We start from the raw sequence: 19851 nt of genomic DNA, 5'->3' as shown, positions 1-19851 counted from the left end.
ATAGCTTAATAAAATTATTACAGTTCAGATCAGAGCATTATATACAAATTTACGCGCCATCTAGAGGGGAACAGCTAAACGTCTCACTCATTCTGATCTCAACTTCGCGTAAAAATGCAACTATTCGATACTAGATGGCAGCACCTGACATAATTAACAACTTCAGTCACCGAAATACCAACTTTTCCATTATTAAAAACACAATCATATAAAATATCTCAAGATAGGTCACCGGCTTCCAGTCTAATCAGATACAGCTATCCGACTGAGTACCCTTCATGGCCTGGCCTCTTCATCCCTCAACCTGAGCAACGCTATACTCCTTCGTGCGATTACTGCTTAGACTTCTCGGTTTCTGATGAACCGTCGTAAAGGAGAGAGCCAACAAATAACCGTGCCTTCCGAAACACGTCATGGAGAAACTGAACCCATCCATGGTCCGACCACGTTAAGCGATCCATCCAAACCGCGAGTTCCTCCAAGATAAGTAGAATAGGTACCTTTTATCATTTAGCGGATATTATCAACAAAGCACAGCTAGGTATAACATAGGAAGTAGGGTGGTATTGTGACATCTGTCATTTGTACAACAGGGCCGATTGTCATCCCAGGTGCTTGGGGCGCGATAACGAGGCACGTGCCAAAGAGTCAATAGTGAGGACTGGAGGTCGAGCTACCCTCGTGTAAAGGTCCCGACACACGCGTCGACGCATTGGCTGCGCGTCTGTTGTTGGCGGTTGGTTATACCGTTGCTGCAGTTTATAGGAATTATTAGGAATGTTATATAGGTATTATTGTATAATAGGTACAATTGCTCACCTAGAAAGTACTTTTTTTTGGGAAGACATTGTTCCTAAATGTGGAATGCTTCTTTGGGTAGAGTAGAACTTACCGTGTAGACCCGGCAGTAATACGACTGCTTCGTATTTAGTTTTTATATAGCTCAGCTGCCAATTTTTTTTTTTACTTTGAAGGTTTTTTCTGTACATAATGGAAATGAAACAAAACATATAATTGTGTACTTCACTTCTTTTATTTTCTGCGTTATTTCTAATTATATATTTCAATTAATAATGCACCATCGGAAACTGTACATAGGATATTTTTTGTTACTAAGCATTTCATTAAAAATCTGTAATTTAAAATTCTTGCAAAACTTTCTTCATTTTTTTTTTATAATTTGAAAAGTAACAAAAAACATCGGATAATTTAACAATGACTGTAATTTTCATAATCATCAGTTCAAGCTTATGATTTTTGTCAGACTCAACAAATGTGATGTTATCTTATAATTATTTTATTTACAATAATTGTATCACAATACAGGATCAAGGCATTTTTATTTGTCTACATAAATTATATTAAGTATAAGTTCGAAAAAAATATGAATTGAATTTATAAAAGGAAATCATTTATTTGGTAAAATCGTTACAAGTGTATAATAGAACAATAGATCTACTATTTATAATCAGAACAGAATGCCTTGACAAAACTTTTGTCTACCAAACAAAACATCGATTACCATATTTACATTTTAATCTACTATTTACAAAATGCAACATTTTTCTTACACTCTAAATAAAATTATACAGTTCTCACTTAAATTACTGACTCGATTGTAATAAATATATCGTATTAAAGCCATAAATACACAATTTTTACACAATTTTCATTATCATCATTCCTTATTTTAATACTGGACTCAGGAATGGTAAACATGAATAAGAAACGCATTCGATTTACTACCCAAAATATTTGTCTATGGGTGGATACTCTACAGTTTTTTTTCTTATTTCCTGCTTACTTGGAACATGACAACAATAAGCAATGTCAGTCCTGTCTTTATTTTTTTAACATTATTAATTAATTAGTAGGAATCGTTTAAACCCGAGATCTGTCTAAGATGAACGGAGATGAAATAGGAACATTATAATTTGTACTGGGCCGATTTTTTACCACTGAAGTCGTATAACGTTTTGACTTCAACGAGAATCGGCACGTATCTTTGATGGAAATACAGGATACATGTTTTAGTTCCATGAATACTATGAAATTTTAATGTTTTTTTTTTAGTCTTGACTACTTATAACAATAATCATAGTCCATACAACGCCAGGCTCTTTGAGATTCATATTTTAATGAGCTTTGTTATTATCACAATATCTAATTTGCCTGGTTCGTCTCTCAATCATTTTACAGGAGTTTTATACAACTAGGTACATAATTTTAAAACATTTTATCTTCCTTTACCAATATTATTGTCGTTTTTGTACTAGCTTAGCGCACAATACTAAGCTTCGCAGGACGGTTTTAATTGAAACTTGGTCACCCTAATCGGTCTCAGACTTCTGCTAACTTTATATTAAATTCTAGGAATAAAGTCTCCTGTATAACTGTTAATATTGTCCAAACAAATCAAGAATATTAAAAACGTAGGCGTAGAAATATCACCACAAGCACATCATCGAACAATCTAGAAACCGATTACGGTTGTGTAAAAGTTTAATTCGTTCACTTCAGTCCATACGCTTTACGCATCGTCTTTCTTCTTTCTTAACTTTCCTTCGGTGTGAATTGTGTGCGTGACTTGATCCACTGCCGACGTCAGATCAGCCTCAGGGTCTATGGCTGCTGACAGAGCGGCAATGTACGCGCACGCTATCCGTAACACGGATAGTTTTGACAGTTTCTGGTTGTGACTATACGCGGGGACTGACCGCCTCAGCGTGTCGAAGGCAGCACTGATAGTGTGCACTCTCGTCCTCTCCCTCGCGTTCGCCTCTATCCGCCTCTCTCTCGTCATATTCTTGTAGTTCCTCTGTTCTCTAGGTTTGCCCTTATCCTGGTATGGACTGGGCTCTACAACTCCTGGGTGAGGAGGTACTCTTGGAGGGCCTGGCGGTGGTGGTGGTGGTGGGATTGGTGGTGGGGGTGGCTCTAAAGGCCTCCGTCTTTGCCTCAATATACTGGTCTCTTTTTTAACTAAAGACAGAGGTTCTCTTTGTGGTTCTTCAGTGAAGGACCAAGGTCTGAAGGGGCTGGCTGATGTGTCGCTCTCGGGACTCGGTAGGTCTTCTCTGGAGTTGAGTCGGATGCGTTTCTTGGGGGGTTGGAGGCGGGTGGGGGTGCGAGGGCGCTTGCCCCTGGAGTCGGACTCAACGAGCCGGACTCCTGAGTCGTCGGAGTGAGCTGGGCCCGAGCACGAGTCGTCATCGTCGCCACCAGACACGAAGCCAGCATCTCGCTCTAATATACGATCTGAAACAATTGGAAATGTCTGTTAGTTGTTTGATAGCTGACAAAAGATTATTATGCAGAAAAATATAACTAAGTCTACATTTTGAATGTCGTTCATTTGACTAAAAAAATACATAATGAATTTAATCTTACAACTATTGCAATGTTGGAATAAAATCTCAGAACAGCAAGAAGCTCTTAAATAAAACCTATTTGTTACTCTATTTTCAATTGGTTAATTGCAAAAGGTTACTTTTAGAACGTAGCCTATTAGAGCGAGTTATGATTGCGACGGAAGCTGCGCGCGCGCACAAACGGCGCCGACGCTCGTTATGGAGTCAGTATGTGACTGGACTTAAACAGCTCGGTCCTATGGTGTCATGGTATTGTAAATAGCGTTTCAAATGTTTTTGATATATTTTTGGTTTTGTATTAGGTGCTTAAATATAAAGTCAAAAAGTTTGTCATAGATATGTTCTTGTTTTCGGAGGCTAAAATCCTTACTTAAAAGCAAATATGTCTGTCGTGCTTTCAGGTCAAAACTATTGAAGTGACTGATACAATTTGTCTATTCCTACAAAGTTGCCTATGTAACAACATTTTTACCGTATTTTTTCTTTTTTACTATTAGGGAAGAATTAGGGAAGAAGTTTCCTACTATCTCTATCCACCACTTAACTATTAAAAACACACACAAAATTGCTGCAATACAATAAAAGACATCTGATATCCATTTTTACAGATTCACAGATACAATCTAGAAACATATTTTTATTGTTCTTTCAACCATTAATTTTCATTGGAAATACCCAAACGACTGAATCTTAATCGTCACCAAAGATTTGAAACTAGTTTTTTTCTAATAAAATCGTAATGTATAGGACAAGGTTGTGTTGTGTGCGAGCCAGTCGTTGGCGCCGGCGCTTGCGCACGTGACGTCATCAGTCACACAACTGCACATGAGAGCAGGACCCTGGGATAGATTGAAAGATAAATTGTCTGTAGTAAGTCCTAAGAAGATAATGGTAAATATGGTAAATGGTAAATCGGTTTTTGACTAGAAATTGTGAAAGATTCTATTAAGTATACCTAGCTAAATAGCTTTCTTCAGAAAATTCAGTCACGTTCTAAGGAAGTTACTTTGCGCATCTCGAAAATAAGTGACATACAGCTTTCCTTGATAAATGGGTTATCTAATACTGAAAGGTGTTTCAAATCGAACTAGTCGTTTTTGACAAAAGCACGTTTTAGTAAGTAGTAAAGTAATTCCGATTATATTTATTCAATCCCTTTGTTTATTTAGCTTTAATTCATTCAGGGAACATTTTCAATAACCTTTCGTGTTATAAGATTTTATTTCTATAAGCAATCTCGTGTATGTCCTAACAACACAGTTGGTATGTATGTATTTATTAACGTGTACCGTGAAACAGGTTTGAGTCCATATGGGCAGGCGCAGACCGATTGTTATTTTATCATATTATTTTACATGGTCCGCATTCCAAACTTAAATATTCCTATTTATAAATTATATATGTATTTATATAAACTATTAACGTTTTTTATCGATCACGGTTTTTCCAAATGTTTTTTACCTAAAAAGTTAATAGATGGTGAAATTAGAGGATTAATCGCTGTGATACCTACTCGTATTTTGTGTTGTCAATTATTTTAAAAAGAACCGTAAGCAATAGACAATTTTGTGACCTTTGAAGAAAAAAAAAGGTTGACTTTGGAAAATAATTTTCGCTTCACATTTCTATAAAATCAATACATTTATAGTTAATTGTTCCGTTCCTAAAATATCTTAAGGCGTACCTCGGTAGTAATTTTATTTATAATAAACAGCAATAAATTACATCTAAGACCTATAAATACGCTGATTGAAAACCTAACTTTGTATCAGCCAGCAATATAGTACACAATTAGTGTCAATTAATGATAGCATTGTATGAAACGAACAATTTACTATCTAATTAATATTGTACGCTGACGTTTTGTGTCGTTTGGCGCCAATCACATCTGTCAAATGCATGTCACGGAACTCGGTACTATTTCGGAAATACAATAGTAATGACATCCGTAGGCCTTACGCGCCGCGCGACGCTAGTGCAGCGAATACTTACTAATACGTATAATCGTACGTTCTTAATGGTCGCGCTACCGGAATTAGTTTATTGCTCATAATCGGGTGGCCGCGGCGCCGGAGAGGCGTTCCAACTTAACAAAATATTTTACCGTTCGAAAACAGAAAATCACGCCATTCTAAGCTCTAACGATACGCCTTACAGCCTTTACGATTCTAATCGATTGTAAACATACGTTGTGACTCGACTAAGTCGCGCTCACGAAGCTTCTCACACTACAGGTGTTTTTATACCGATAAAAAAAGATTGGATAGAACTTAGACAGCACCGCCTACGTTTGATGGAGGTTTTAATCGTTATGTAGAATTTCTTTGAGTCTCACTAATGAAAAATTGATAGTTAGGTGGGCCGACGAATATTTATGACAAGTCCAAATTTTCGTGATTGGAAACAATTTTAGTTCTAACAACTTTATTGTTCGCAGATTGAGCTTTGTTAGCGTCATCAAACATTTTAATTATTATTTCTTTAGCCGGATGTGGCTCTAATACGTAACTCGTGTTCGGAGAGATGCTTGAATAAACGATAAAAATTCAAATGCATTGTGATTAATAGCTCGCATGTAAATTTTCGGGATGCTGATAATATATCATTGTGGTTGAACAATAAAATAAGGTTTTGGGCCGTAAGGGTCTGGGCAGCTCATTACGTCCCTTCACGTTGCGGTGTTAAAACAAAGAGTTGTGGCGCCTCAAAGCGCCCGCGCCGAGGACCTCTTGCCTTTGAATGGGTGTCGATCTCATCAGATAAACCTCGACCATGCGTTTAGATACTGATCTGGCGCCAAATTTCACAGAAACCAAACGCGCCTGGAGAAAAAACAGCTTGTTTTTCAAATACGGCCAGACTTTTTTATTACATTTGAGTGCATTAAGTGAACGTTTGGATAGCCTAAAGTAAATGTTGAAAAATATATCTCGCACGAGATCGTGATTTGGAATCTTAATTAGGTGATGTGATGTATACTGTAACTTAATTTAAAGGAACGGAATAAATTGTACAGCATGTGTTACGACAAAAGCGGACCACAAAATAGTGATGTGCCCACATTTGCCGGTGTAGCAATCTCGTGGGATTTCGTTTACGTGACTATACCGGACAAAATGAGAAATTGATGAGCGGTCACTTGATAAAAAAATCAGACTAATTTGTAGTGTCCGCACTAGCACATTCGCACGGTGCTCTGAGCCTAATGTATGAGAAGTCGTGATGTTTCGACTTTCACCGAACAAACATTACGAATGGCGCCGTCGTGGGCACGCCTGTGCAATACTGCTGTACGATTAATCCATTAGATTTCTAAACTATTTATTTTTAATAAATTACTCAATAATTTTATGACGATGTGTATTTTTTTATTGCATAGGACAGCGGTTTACGTAACTGCTATTATGTTTTAGATGGAGATAGCGTAATGTAATGTATTGGAACGCGACTGCACTAAAATCGAACGAGTGGATATTTGAAGTAATCGGATTGCGTGTTTCCGAATTTCAATGAAACTGAAGAGGTGTACTTTTCCCGGGATCGAATCCCGCAATCCCGGCGGGATCGTTATATTAGTCACGTATGCGACGCGACTCGACGGCGGCACTCGGCGCCGCTCAGTCGCCGTTACCTATGAAGTACTATTAAATACCGCTTCTTTAACCATGAGTAGCTAATTACAATACATTTAAGTATTAGCTATGCCATATCAAATGCATTCGCAATAGGTTCTACCTTCTGAGAATGACAGAAATATCAAAAGCATCAGGTGATGTAATTCCCGCGTGTACCGTGAATTTCCTAATGGGGTTAAACGTAGTTCTGTGAAACAATCATTAACATTTAATGTTACTTGTATTTCGTAACTTTAGAGCCTCCTAAACAATAAGGAAATCATTTTCGTAAATGGAAAAAAGTACCGATACTTTTAGTCGATTATTTTCTCCCAACACTAAATCGCTAACACGAGTGGCACACCTACATAGCGAAATAAAATAATAAATTCCTTCGTAATCAATTTCAAAGGTAGGTAAATCAGGTTTCATATAATATAAGCTATGTGAAATGACACGGCGGCGCCTGCTATTCGATTACATATTCACACGGGGGGTTACGTTCTTGGAATTTTCGTGCGATCGATTCGAACATCTGAAATGTGTATTTAGAATTGCTTGTGTCCTACTCAGCACTATAGTGTATTATTACTGGCTGGTAATAATGTATTTAATACGTCATTTTATTTTTCATCAAACTTGATGCCCAGGAAGAGATAGACAGTGGACATACCATTATTTCTGAAGAATAGGTACCTATAATTTCTTAACTTTTAGTTATTATAAAGTTAAAAAAGAACATGTATTTATTATACATACTTACTATAAAAAAAAAACTTGATGTATAGGTACTTAAGCTAAAAAAAAACTATGAGGTAACAGAACGTAACAGTCGGTCGTACTGAAGCCATTTTTTTCAACACCGAACATATTACATTATTATGTTATAACGACGGCGAACTCCCCTCATATTGAAAAATAGTGGGACCATTGTTAGCAACTGTTCAAACATTGCAACCGTAGTGTCCGCTGGAGTCAAAATACCCATTGTTTTGTCGATGTAGACTCAACATTTGTGTCTGTGGACCGCACCTGGTAGACACGTGCCTATAAAAAGTAGCAATAATTTTTATCTGTGCGTAATTGGACCTCCTCGGTGAAGGATTTGAACTGTATTCGATTTTTGAATTGTAATTTTGGCGGATTTTTTTTTCTTTCTTGGTGATTGTTTGAAGGAGCGCATTTTTAAGAAACATGTTATTAACTTTTAACTTGTTTTATTAAATGTAGCACCAGTAATGTATGCATAGACACAATATTTAAATGAAAAACAAAATAACGTTTCATAACCTGAAGTTACAAGAAAATCTGAATCTCGAGTTTGCGGAAATGACTCAAATGATGACTTTAAGTTTCTTACTTTTTTATGTTAAATAGAGCAAATGTTGAGCAGTTTATACAGTCTCTTACGTAGATTAAATGCATACTGCGCGTAATTTTGTTTATACATATTTTTTTATGATACTGCGAACACCCATGGTTACATAAACTGAGAATCGTTAAACGTGTTAAAACCGCTTGCGTTTAATTTGAATACCGTCTGGCTTTCGTACAAATAATAATTTAAAATTGATATTTACTTCAAAATTTATTGCTTTTTAAAATAAGAAAATCTAAAATGATGCGCCCGAGGCAGCAGTAAAAAAATATTTCAATTTTAAAGTAAGTTAGCAACATTTTTTTTAGTCATTTTCTATACGATGTATAATGGATAAAACCACCTGGTTTGTGTTAGAAAAATTGCATCGCCGTGACATTTTGTCAGAAGTCATTTGTTTCACAACTCCGATGGCCTGGATTTGAATAAAACCTAGACGTGCGCATAGATTTTTTTTCTAAAAAACGACCGCATTATGCATTAGAGGGGACGAACGTGGTACAGTTAGAGTGAAAAATATGCACCGAGGTCATTTTTCAAGCTTCGAAAACAACTTTTTTACGGTGCTGAAATGAAAATTTGAATGAGGTTTTTTGACAAATTACTTATTTTTATCACTTCGTTTGAACAGATGTGTGTTAGGTTTTTTGGGGGGGTGATTGTACTAACCTATTTATACGGCCAGTGGGGTTAATGCTATGTTGATGTTGCAAATGGGGTGATTTAAAATAAAATGTCATTAATCTGCCTACTACTTGTTTTGCTTTCAGTATCTTAGGATCACTTTATGTGCATAACTTCCGCCTAGATGCGGTGCAGATGTTTTTTATGAACAAAATGAGGAATAATTTTACAGATGAAAAATTGGCCGGGAAAATTGACAGCTATAATGTTTCGGTCTTTTACGCAATATTTTTTAAATCTTGATCTATTTCTTTTTAAAAAGAGAGAGGATTTTTTTCTGTTTATAAACTAGGTTTTCTAGACAATGAAATAAGTTATTAAGTACATAGAGATATAAATATTTATTTAGCCGGCTTACTGTCTCTATTCCAAATATTTAACATGAATGATTCACTAGCTCATCCTAGTCTAGGCTAGGATAACGTATTATTTTAATACAAACTGTCTGTAACCATGCGAAAACTAAACGCATGCATAGTCAATGATTTCCGTATCTACATTTTTGTTCATTTTCATATCAGGCTGGCAGAAGAATAATTTATGAAACGATTATCACAATTTTGTGTATGCAGTCTTTACACCTTTAAAAAAATATTTTTGAGTATCTATGCTGTTACCCTTGTCTGTGGGTGTCATTAGCCAAATATATCGTATTCTACATATCGTTAGGCAGGACCTTGTGAACTATTTCATCAGCAAAATCATTTGAATTGATAAATACTTAATTACCAACTTCAATAAAAGAAAATCGCATCTAAATCTTTTAAGTTGAAAGACATTATTCAACATTGGAGGGGCGTCATGTCCACTCTGCATAAAACGTTCTGCAACACGACGTGACCTCGTACCGGCGCCTCGCTGACGCTAAATAAATCACGTATAAAACGACAATTTCGCAGATGACCAATTAAATTCGTTCATATACCACTTATTTACATTTCTGATTAAATTAATATAAATAATTTAAGTAATCTGAACATATTATCAAAGTGTTTTATATTCATTGTGATGTTTATTCATAGTACAGTTTTCCTCTCTTACATTTTCTTACCTTGAGCGAATACTTTATTTTGTATAATTTATCTAATATACATAAATCTTTGTATTATTGCGAAGACATTTTACTTTGCGAATTCGTTTTAGGGTGTAGCAACTTCACTTTCAGGCGTGTTTAAGAGTGAAGATCTGTTGAAATTATAAACATTATATTACGATAAAATATTTGAAAATATAATCCTGCTAGTTCACTCTATTATTTTTACACTACGAATATAGTTCAAACGCAAGCAATCATACATATAGGGATAGGGAGAAATATGGAGAAAATGTGAAAATCTAATTATTTCGAATTTAGACAACCTGCAAACTTCAATTAGGTAATTTGCTTGCTATAAGGAAAAAACTTACTAAAAACACAATTTACAGCATGTCTTTTTGAAGTTTCAGTACACCTGTTCAAACACAATTTTGAAATACCAAAAACTAATAATTTTGAGTACACATTGTACACCCCTTTACCTCCTGAAAAACGTAACAGTACTTTAACCAGTTACTGGCATGTGATACGAGTATATCTAAAAACGCATTCAGACACAAAATATACTTATAAAAAACAAAGAACAGTCAGTCTTACGTCACCACCAGTAGGTGTAATACGTTTGCATAATAAAAGGCGCCATCTCCCGGATTCGTCGCTTAGAAACAAGTTAAGCGCCGTCTAAATTAGGTAGCCATTTATCTCAAAGTAATCTTGAATTCAGTCGGTTCTCGTTAGCGAATTAATGCAAATGTCCCGATAGGAATGTGCGGTATGCGATGACGCGCGGTCGTCGGGTAAACATAATGTATAAACAAAAACAACGGCATAGTTCAAGTTTCTTTTTTCTATGAGTATGTTTTATGGTGACCGACGTTATTATTATTGAGGTTTTATTCAATTACTGTACATTATCAACAAATCATCAATGGCTAAAGACCTATTTTCCGTAAGACATGACCGCATATTCATTGCCAATCGTCTATTCCTATTGCTTAACACAAACAGTTACCTCTTTTTTATAAATTTCACATGTCATAAATAATTTCACACAATATTCGTGCCAGTAACATGACACTTTCAGTCACAGAACATATCATCACCATACAACAAAGCCATTGGTGCAGAATCTGACGCGACAAGATCCGACAACCCTGCAAGGTTATGTCGTGTTGTTCACGGTTTGAAAACTAACTTAACATATGTGTGTTGAAGGCTTAAATGCTTTTTAAGTTGCTTGTCATATTTTGGTGGTAGCGAATGAGTACAGAATATATTGGTGGCATAATCGTACCACCCAAGAGTTTGTAAGTGACCGCGATACTTGAAAAAAAAAACCTCGTATCTGCATTAAACAAATCTTAAATGGAATACGGGAAATAATATTGATGTTTAGGATATTACGTGTACAGAAGTCGGAAAGTGTCTAAATATAATTTCCACAAGTATTTATAAATCGTTATAAATCTATCGTATATCGATCTTAATTAAATTGTGCCATCATAAAACGTTCCATTACCTTTTATTAATTAAGCGAATATCTCGTTAGAATTGCTCGAGAAATTTTATGAAGCTCGATCTCAACGTAAATGGGAATACCACGAAACGATTTTACTTCAGTCTGTTAATTCCCAAGTAATTATAAAGGCGATAGGCGTGAAGCTGCGTAAGCGCTGCTTTTAGCGCCGCCCGACGGCAATAACTAAACGTAACGAACCATCCGCCAATAGGAGTCTCGTGCGCAACCAATTGCACTTACAGAATTATAGACCCGCTAGAAAGCGGAGATTCGAAATTTGAAAAAGCTTTTTTTGTTGTCATTTGTTTACTTTAAATAATGTCGCATGTCACATACTACATTATGATTTTCAATATACCATTATGTTTTCTATTGGAAATCAAAATATAAACCTAGGTATGTAACTCGTGCAAAAAATCTAACAAGTCCTTATCAAACAATTTCACACAACACCATAAAAAAGTCGTATCCTGCGGAAACATCGATATGAAAGCGCTAAGAAATCTGCACGATTTATAGATGTTGGTTGCGCCCACGCATGCTGCGAGCGTGTTTTACGAGTTTCATTTGTGCAAAGGCCTTTAAACGTTCAGCCTTGTGGCGCCTGAAGGAACATTACTGACTTAATTTAAATGTTAGGTTTGCTTTGCACCGAGCTTAAAGAATTCTATTGCTATATAATTTCGCCCTTTTAAAACCTTCTTTTCGATCATTAGCTGAAAAATCACGAGTGTGTCTCACACACTAAGTTCTAAGTCTTCTTTCTAAAGGCAATTTTTTGTACACAAAATACTTTTTTTTACAATATCCGCAAGGCAAGGGAAGTATGGGCGAGCTTTGTTTTTGTATCTGGCCACCCGTTCGCTTCCTCTCTTTGTCTTTTACGAAGAATTTTTGGCTTCCCTACGTCATCCCTTTAATATAAATGTATTTTATATGCAAAATTATGGCCACCACATCTTAAGGACTTATTAAAGTTAACAAGAAAGAAGTGTCTTAAAAATGAAAAAGAAAGAAGTTTTATCTTCAACATCAGGTCTAATAATGAAATAAAACATTTGGTCTGCAGAGAACAGATGTCAAAAATATTTCGCATTTCAAAGGACTATAAGACAATAGTTTAGCCATGTGTGTGTACTAAGTTGACAGATGGGGTCGGACTGACTACAAAAGTTTTGCAAGCAAGGTCAATAGTGCAGATGGTAATATTGTAGTCGCCGTCTTGTGCATATCATTGTTTGAACATGTTGCTTATTGAAATTATCTTGTTCGTCGTCTGCTTAATATTTGGCAGTCTTTTTTTATCATCGTATTGGTGCAAGTGTGAAAATTCTTCGGAGAAAAATTGCAGAAGTAATGATTCTACAGTTTTACTTGTCAATTTTAAGGGTAATCTAGTGTTGCTCATTGAATCGATGATATCTCATATCGATAAAACGCAACATCTTACTCAACTATGTACATTTGAATCTTCATTCTTCAAAAAACAATGTGACAATCATTTAAGTACATCCAAATGCAAAATATTCTAAAACCTAAGATCACCATTGTTGGTTGTCTCAAGAATAACAAATATCGCGGCTTCGGGAATTCCGAATGTCGTCATTCTACCAAAACAGTGTTAGACTGCTCACAAAAAATAAGATAATTCAACAGCGACATACGTGGAGCTACGTACAGTTAATTACCTACCTTTATTGTACAATATTTTAGGTAATAGAAATTATCTAATGTAAATAAACGGGTTTTTCCGATCATGGAGTGGAAATTATGCAAAGATTTTAGACACGTGTAAAAAGGCTTTTAAGTTTTGGTTTGTTTGATGATTTTCATATGATACGGAAGCATTTAAGTTGTTCAATGAACTATTATTGTCTTTGGAAGAAATAGGCAAACTCTTTGGACAGTCAAGAACAATAGTCATATCTCAGAATATAAGTTCTTTATGCCAATATGATGCTCAAAAAGATCCTATAAATACTCGTTAAACCTTAACTACATTTAAAAAATCCAACATCAAAATGTTTTAGCCCATTACAACTGAAATCAATAAACAATATCGGTTTCTTTTGAAAGCAAGAACAAATACTCGTTACGATTCCTTATCTACAGCTCTATTTGGCCAAACAAACTACTAGGCATCCGGTGCAAAAGCACGTGCTACTAACCACGTGAACAACTGCTATTTCAAAATATTGCCAGTCGTAAAAAATGGACGGCGAATGCAACAAAACGGAACTTTGCAAAAAAAATCTTAAATCTGTAGCAACCTTTTTGGTTAGTTCCACCTTTTAAGCGCTGTATCAAACTCATTTTATGGCTTATAAAATTGACAAGCATGTAAGGATAGTATGATTTTCTATTGTTAAAAGGAATGTTAGGCACGGTTCAGTAGTTTTAGAAATAACTCGTTATCCAAAGTTTTTTTAGAGAGATGAATTACATACCAACTTAAGTAGCTTTACCTTCTATTTCAAACTATGTTAATTGCACGAACTTTTTCAAGCTGGTCTATGGTACCTACATATGTGTAAGGCCTAATGACATTAGTTGAACATCTAGTTTCTTAGAGTGCACATTTAAAAATAGAATCTAGTCGTGAGATAGATGAAGTAAACGGTCGTTTAGTCAAGCAGGACTGTACGACCAGTTGCTTGGAATAAATAGACATAAGTTAAGTTTAAAATAAAAAAGTAAGTTTAAAATAAAAACAGAAGTAAGTTTAAAAATCGAATAACAAAATTATAAAAATTTCTGGTCATTCTATATGGAATTAATCCAATAATTTAAGTAACGACCGAGTTGGGGATGTATCCCTAATGCCCACAAAAATATTTTGGACAATATATAAAATCTCTCTTATCAATATATAAAATCTAGTACTAGCGTACTAAATACTGACATCGGTAAGTACTAGATACACTAATGCACAAAGTACTTAACATATAGCACTTTATCGTCTCATCATGATAAAGATACGAGATAAAAAAGTTCATTCAGATATTATTTTTGTTAAAATATAACACATAGAAAAAAGAACGAAAATTTTCCTACATTTTTCAAAATTGAGTCTGAAAACTTATTCACACAGATTATTTATTCTAATTCATACGATCGATATCCCAGCATTCGATAATAAAGGTATCGATTACTCTGTCAGCTGTGCAAAACTCGTAATCGATATAACACTATCGTGTGCGCGCGCGCATACAATTATCCATATCAATTATCTGTACAAATTAGCAATAAAATTAATAATAACTAAAAGATTTACACCTGAGCGTTATTTCGTCATTCAATAGTAAATAATGCAAGGTAGTATTACTTGCGAAATTGTACTATCAATTGTATTTTTGTAAATTTTCCTCCTTTTTTATCTCAAGTAGGTATACTTTCATTTTAAACTTTCCTAATTTTGATTTCAGGATTTCTTTGGAAATAATTTTAATCTTTATTATATATCCTATAAATTGGGATAAGGGCAGGAGGAGCATGATATCCTAAAAATGTATACTAATAATACAAAAAAGAGAAATATTTTTTTTATTCCGAAACTAAGTACTGAACCGATTTGAAAAATTCTTTCGCTATTGGCAAGCTACACTTTTCCAGAGTAACATAAGCTATATTTTATCCAGAACAGACAATAGTTCCCACAAGACGCGGGTGCAAACAGCTAGTAATCAAAAAACAAAAAACGATCCTCCATTTTAAATTTTAATTCCAAATTCAACTGGTCAAACAATGTTCTACCCAATATGGTACTTTTCATTGTCTAACTACAGTAGCAGTGTAAACCACCCTTTAGGTACACTAATCAATAGAGATACATATGTCAGAGTCCACATCTGGTAATGGGGTGCCACATCTGGTCTCCAAGCGTGTGACGTCATCTGTCATGTGGCGACAAACAGTCCGTTTATTGCTCGATTGTACTTTTTTTGTGACGTCACTTGTCAGTAATTGAGGCATTTGTATGTGTTAGATTTTTGTGAAAAGTTTCTATGATGCGATTTTATGTAATCGCAACTGTTATTTGTATTTTAATTTTTATTATTTTAATTCTTCATTAGATTTTTGCTCCTTTGATAACTTTTTTGGGCGACTATTTTGTGTGTAAATTAGATTTTTTTTTGCAGCTTTTATATACAGCATACTAGTTATTTTTTGTTCCTAGTCAAGTAGATTTTATTTTTATTTTTTTTTCACGGTAGGTGTTTTGTGTTGCCATATCTCAAAACATCAAGGTTTTCTTCATTTTATCTTTATATATCTCTTAGTGGAACTGAAAAATATTGTCATGCTACGTAAGCATAAATGTAAAAAAATATGGGATATCAGTTATCATAGATAATTTTGATTGTTTTTAACTCATCAATTGGTATTAAGTGACTTTGGGACTATCGGGAGTTAGGTAATACATTTATTGCTTTTAAATATTGTGTAATAACAAATATTACCTATACGCATGTGATATAGTAAAAAACACAGTTATTTTCAGCTAATCTGTTTCAATAATTAAACAGTTTTTTTTAACTACAGTATCTACCTAGTTTGTCATTTTCAAAATAAGTACTAATTATAACGGCTCAATAAACATTTATCTCAAACAGTTTTAACTAAACCATTACTAATGCTAAACTACCCTACTAATAACACTTGTCGTAATAGGGTTGGGAATCAGCCATTAAAAAAAACAGACCTTCCGACCCCCGTATAGAAACATGTGTATAGACATACCAACTTACTCAAGAAGTTTACACCAACCTTATATCGTCTACATAAGGGTGATATTTGAATAGTAGAGCAGTAAAATGTTTGTGGTAAAGTTATTCACTTGTTAGGGTTTCCACCCTTAACATGTGCAAGGTTTTTTGCCCTCTAAACCGTTTGTTTTGAGTCGGAATATATTATTAATAATTAGTATTGATAGATTTTACGATGAGAATTTTGTTTTTTTTTAAATTGTAGAAACTTTAAAAATTCAAGATTGTATATAGTGTTTTATGTTGAAGAAAATATATTGGTTACTTGCGAAAGATTCACCAGTTATTTACCTAAGATTTTTAATTAATTAACCAGAAAAAACGTTAATTCGTCCAAAACTTATATGAGCAAGTTGCAACAAGCTCGCTGAAACTCACAAATTTTACATAATAATAAGAACATCAAGAGTTAGAATTGCTTAAGAATTAGAATCAACCAATCAAAAACCTGCAAATCTGTGCTCAGAACAAGATTTGCAATTCTAACATTCATATGTAATAAATATTCAATAAAAACATCCCTAGGCTATGCTATTAGACAGCTAGATATTTTACCCAATCATTAAAATGATTTTCAACATCAAATCAATTATTATGAAAATGATTTAACTATTAGAAACTTTAAAAATATGTTTACTCTATGGTAGGGGCAAAGGCAAAATAGCAGAAAAATAAACTTCCTGAAACACTGAATAAAAACAATACAAAAGTGTTAATTCTCAAAGTAAATGTCGAACTAAATTAGAATCAAACTGTACCCACAATACGAATGATGTTAGTACTAATAAGGGCATCTAATGACTATTTAGGCGACCCCAGACTTCCGGACTTTTGTTTTAGAGCATGTTAATATCATGTGATTATGTCATGCTTGCTAAGTAATAATGTATTGAATAAGTATAGGGAAAATATAATTTCAGCTTCTTGCATAGAGGGATGCAACTTTAGAGGGAATTCTTCAAATTCAGGGAACATAAAGTATATTTTATCGACAGATCTATTGCTGAAAAAGTATGTCATTTTCACATCTCTATCTATCGTCAATGTCATGTTTAAATCCTAAAACAAATGAAATTTCGTTTGGTAAACCAATAGCTTACTTTTTCTCCCTTACTTTTCTCCACGGAAAATACGGTACTGTATCGAATAGTAAATATTCGGTAATTACGTTGTACGATGACATAATGATGTGATCATTACATCTCTGATCATTCTTATCGATAAATTGGACCATCCCTAAATTAGGGTACTTAAAGTTAAGTAGGAGTAGAGCTGAAAGTAGAGTCTAAAAGTTTATTTTACGTTTTACTCCTTTTCATGCCTATGATTTTGTTCCAACGTAGCTATAACGAGGAAATTAAACGAGCCCATCTCATTAACCTGTCACATAAGTACAAATAATAACTGCCGGTGCAGCATCCACTGCAAGGACACTTATGTAACCAGTGCGTGACCTTATGCATAAGTATCGATAAATTCAAAAAAATATTAATTAAAGTGTCAAAAGAGTTTTTATGTAAAAAGAACAAGAAACAAACCTTTAACAGCAGCCTGCGTTGCATCTCCTGTAGTCGTGAAACTCGACATCTCTATATCCTTAAGTCAAATCCAATTAAAAACTTGAGTAAAACAATCCTTTGCATCGGTTGTGAACACTTGAAGGCAACTCTTATTGGCACTTTATAAGACACAGTATCGTTTCAAGCAAATAAAAAACTGAAGCACTATATTGTCATTTTGTTACGAACGCGCACGTTCGGAAGTGTTTGCGTGCGGCGGTGCGCACATCCCTCACGTCTGACTGGCTGCGCTCGACTGGCGCTCGAAGCGTGGTATAAAGTTGGCCGGACTCCGCCGGGGTAAAAAAGCACGGCGCCAGCTCAGTCTCGCCCTTAGAGATGCGCTCCGTGTGATATGTGAAGCATTTTATCGTACGGCAAAACATTTTTCGAATGGACGTCTCGACGATGTTTTTAGAGGTATGAAATCTGTGATCGGTTTTCGATGGATTGTTAAGAAATTCTGATTTTAGCGATGTTTTGCTGACAATGTTCTTAGGGCAATAGTGCATTCGTGTTTCAAGTATGTTTAGTGCAAGTCGTCGCAATATATTTTTTATTTGACACAATATAATAATACCTACATGTCATGGTATAACCCATATTTGAGCAATGATATTTAAACTATGATTTAATTATGTTTGTAGAGTTTGTGTATTTTTGTCACTAGGTATGTTAGGCTTAAATAATTGTTGTAGATAAGCGTTCTATTTTTAATACTATTTTTACATTTAATACGTACATACCTATATGTTAACATTTTGAGCATCTTTTGAGTATTTTAGATAATTTCTAAATGAATAAAATCTTATGTCAATATAAAGTAAAAAAAAGTTTTTTTAATCGATGAAAAAATATATTAGAGAAGCAAGAATTAATTGAAATATCGATAGTTTGGTACGCACTGTTGCGCCAGCCGGTCGCATTCCCTGGGCGTCGGCGGCGACTTGTCGTGAAGATCGCCACACAACACCGCACTATACGGCTTGTATCTCAACATTTGTACAAACTTACGGGCTATTTCCACATGCACATGTGAACATCCGTGACTCACGCACGCATAAGCATTATACCATCATTTACGTACACTTATTCGCACCGTGCACAGACGCCGCATTTTGAAGACACCCATCAAAATTCGTATTGGATAATCGATATTACAATCGTGGTCTATTACTGGCCGTTTTATTCGCAGCCAGCTGTCGCATGCTAAATAGCCCGGCAGACCATAAAACATCATATTTATCATCGGCACTAGCTTGCCAGATGAAGATATTATGCAAGTCATCACTGTGTAATGATGCCCGGTAAGATAACATAGGAAATTATGCTCGATCACTCTGATGTAACTTTTTTTACTATCATTATAATGTCCCAGACATAAAACTCCTGAAGCCATATCTTCCGAACTGTTAGTAATACATCAAAATGTCTTCGGGTAAGGAAGTATGCGCTGGTTGTTTGGTCTTGTTGTGATTTTTTCGTTCGTGGTGCAGTTTGCACTCGGCTGCGGTGGCGGCGTCCTCTTTATCATTTCTTAACGCGTCCAGATTTGGCGATGTCGATACAAAATCCTGTTCCGTCGGCTTTTTGCTCGAACGTTTCCTCGATTTCTGGGAACGAGTCGAAAAACAACCAAGTTTTGCCTCCAGCCGTTTATACAGGTTTTGTCGTGAATTTTTATGGGCTCAAACAGGGGTTACCACATTAATTCAAGTCATAAGGGATCGAAATAATTGTCTCAACATTGTCGGCGAAGTCCTCCGTCATCATCAAATTTGAATTGCTTTCATTTTGGCCAACTTTATAATTGCCAAATGCATCATTATAGCATTCTGTGTGTCGCATTTTAGGTATTCATTTATATTTTTTGCCGTCTTTGTTGTTTTAAATATAATCAGTTTCCCGAAAACGTGAGCTAATT

General features: G+C 35.0%; 1 protein-coding gene across 1 annotated transcript; it reads right to left on the bottom strand.

Annotated features, from left to right (window-relative positions):
- Positions 1–1017: 1017 nt before the first annotated feature.
- Positions 1018–18229, bottom strand: LOC110373216 (transcription factor ATOH8). The gene is made up of 2 exons (XM_021330414.3): positions 17907–18229; positions 1018–3258 (listed from the first exon to the last, which is right to left on the bottom strand). Exons 1-2 carry the CDS (start codon positions 17953–17955, stop codon positions 2531–2533), a joined length of 777 nt encoding a protein of 258 aa, XP_021186089.3. The 5' UTR covers positions 17956–18229; the 3' UTR covers positions 1018–2530.
- Positions 18230–19851: the final 1622 nt, after the last annotated feature.

Source organism: Helicoverpa armigera, chromosome 18, assembly GCF_030705265.1.
Source record: "Helicoverpa armigera isolate CAAS_96S chromosome 18, ASM3070526v1, whole genome shotgun sequence".
In the NCBI taxonomy this organism is placed as follows: domain Eukaryota; kingdom Metazoa; phylum Arthropoda; class Insecta; order Lepidoptera; family Noctuidae; genus Helicoverpa; species Helicoverpa armigera.
Note: the sequence above shows the minus strand (reverse complement) of the source record. Positions and strands in the feature narration are given on the sequence as shown.

Coding starts and splice junctions, on each gene's coding strand:
- LOC110373216 (XM_021330414.3), bottom strand. CDS start 17,955: ATGTCGAGTTTCACGACTACAGGAGATGCAACGCAGGCTGCTGTTAAA. Junction 3,259..17,906: donor AACGCAGGCTGCTGTTAAAG/GTTTGTTTCTTG, acceptor CAATTGTTTCAG/ATCGTATATTAGAGCGAGAT.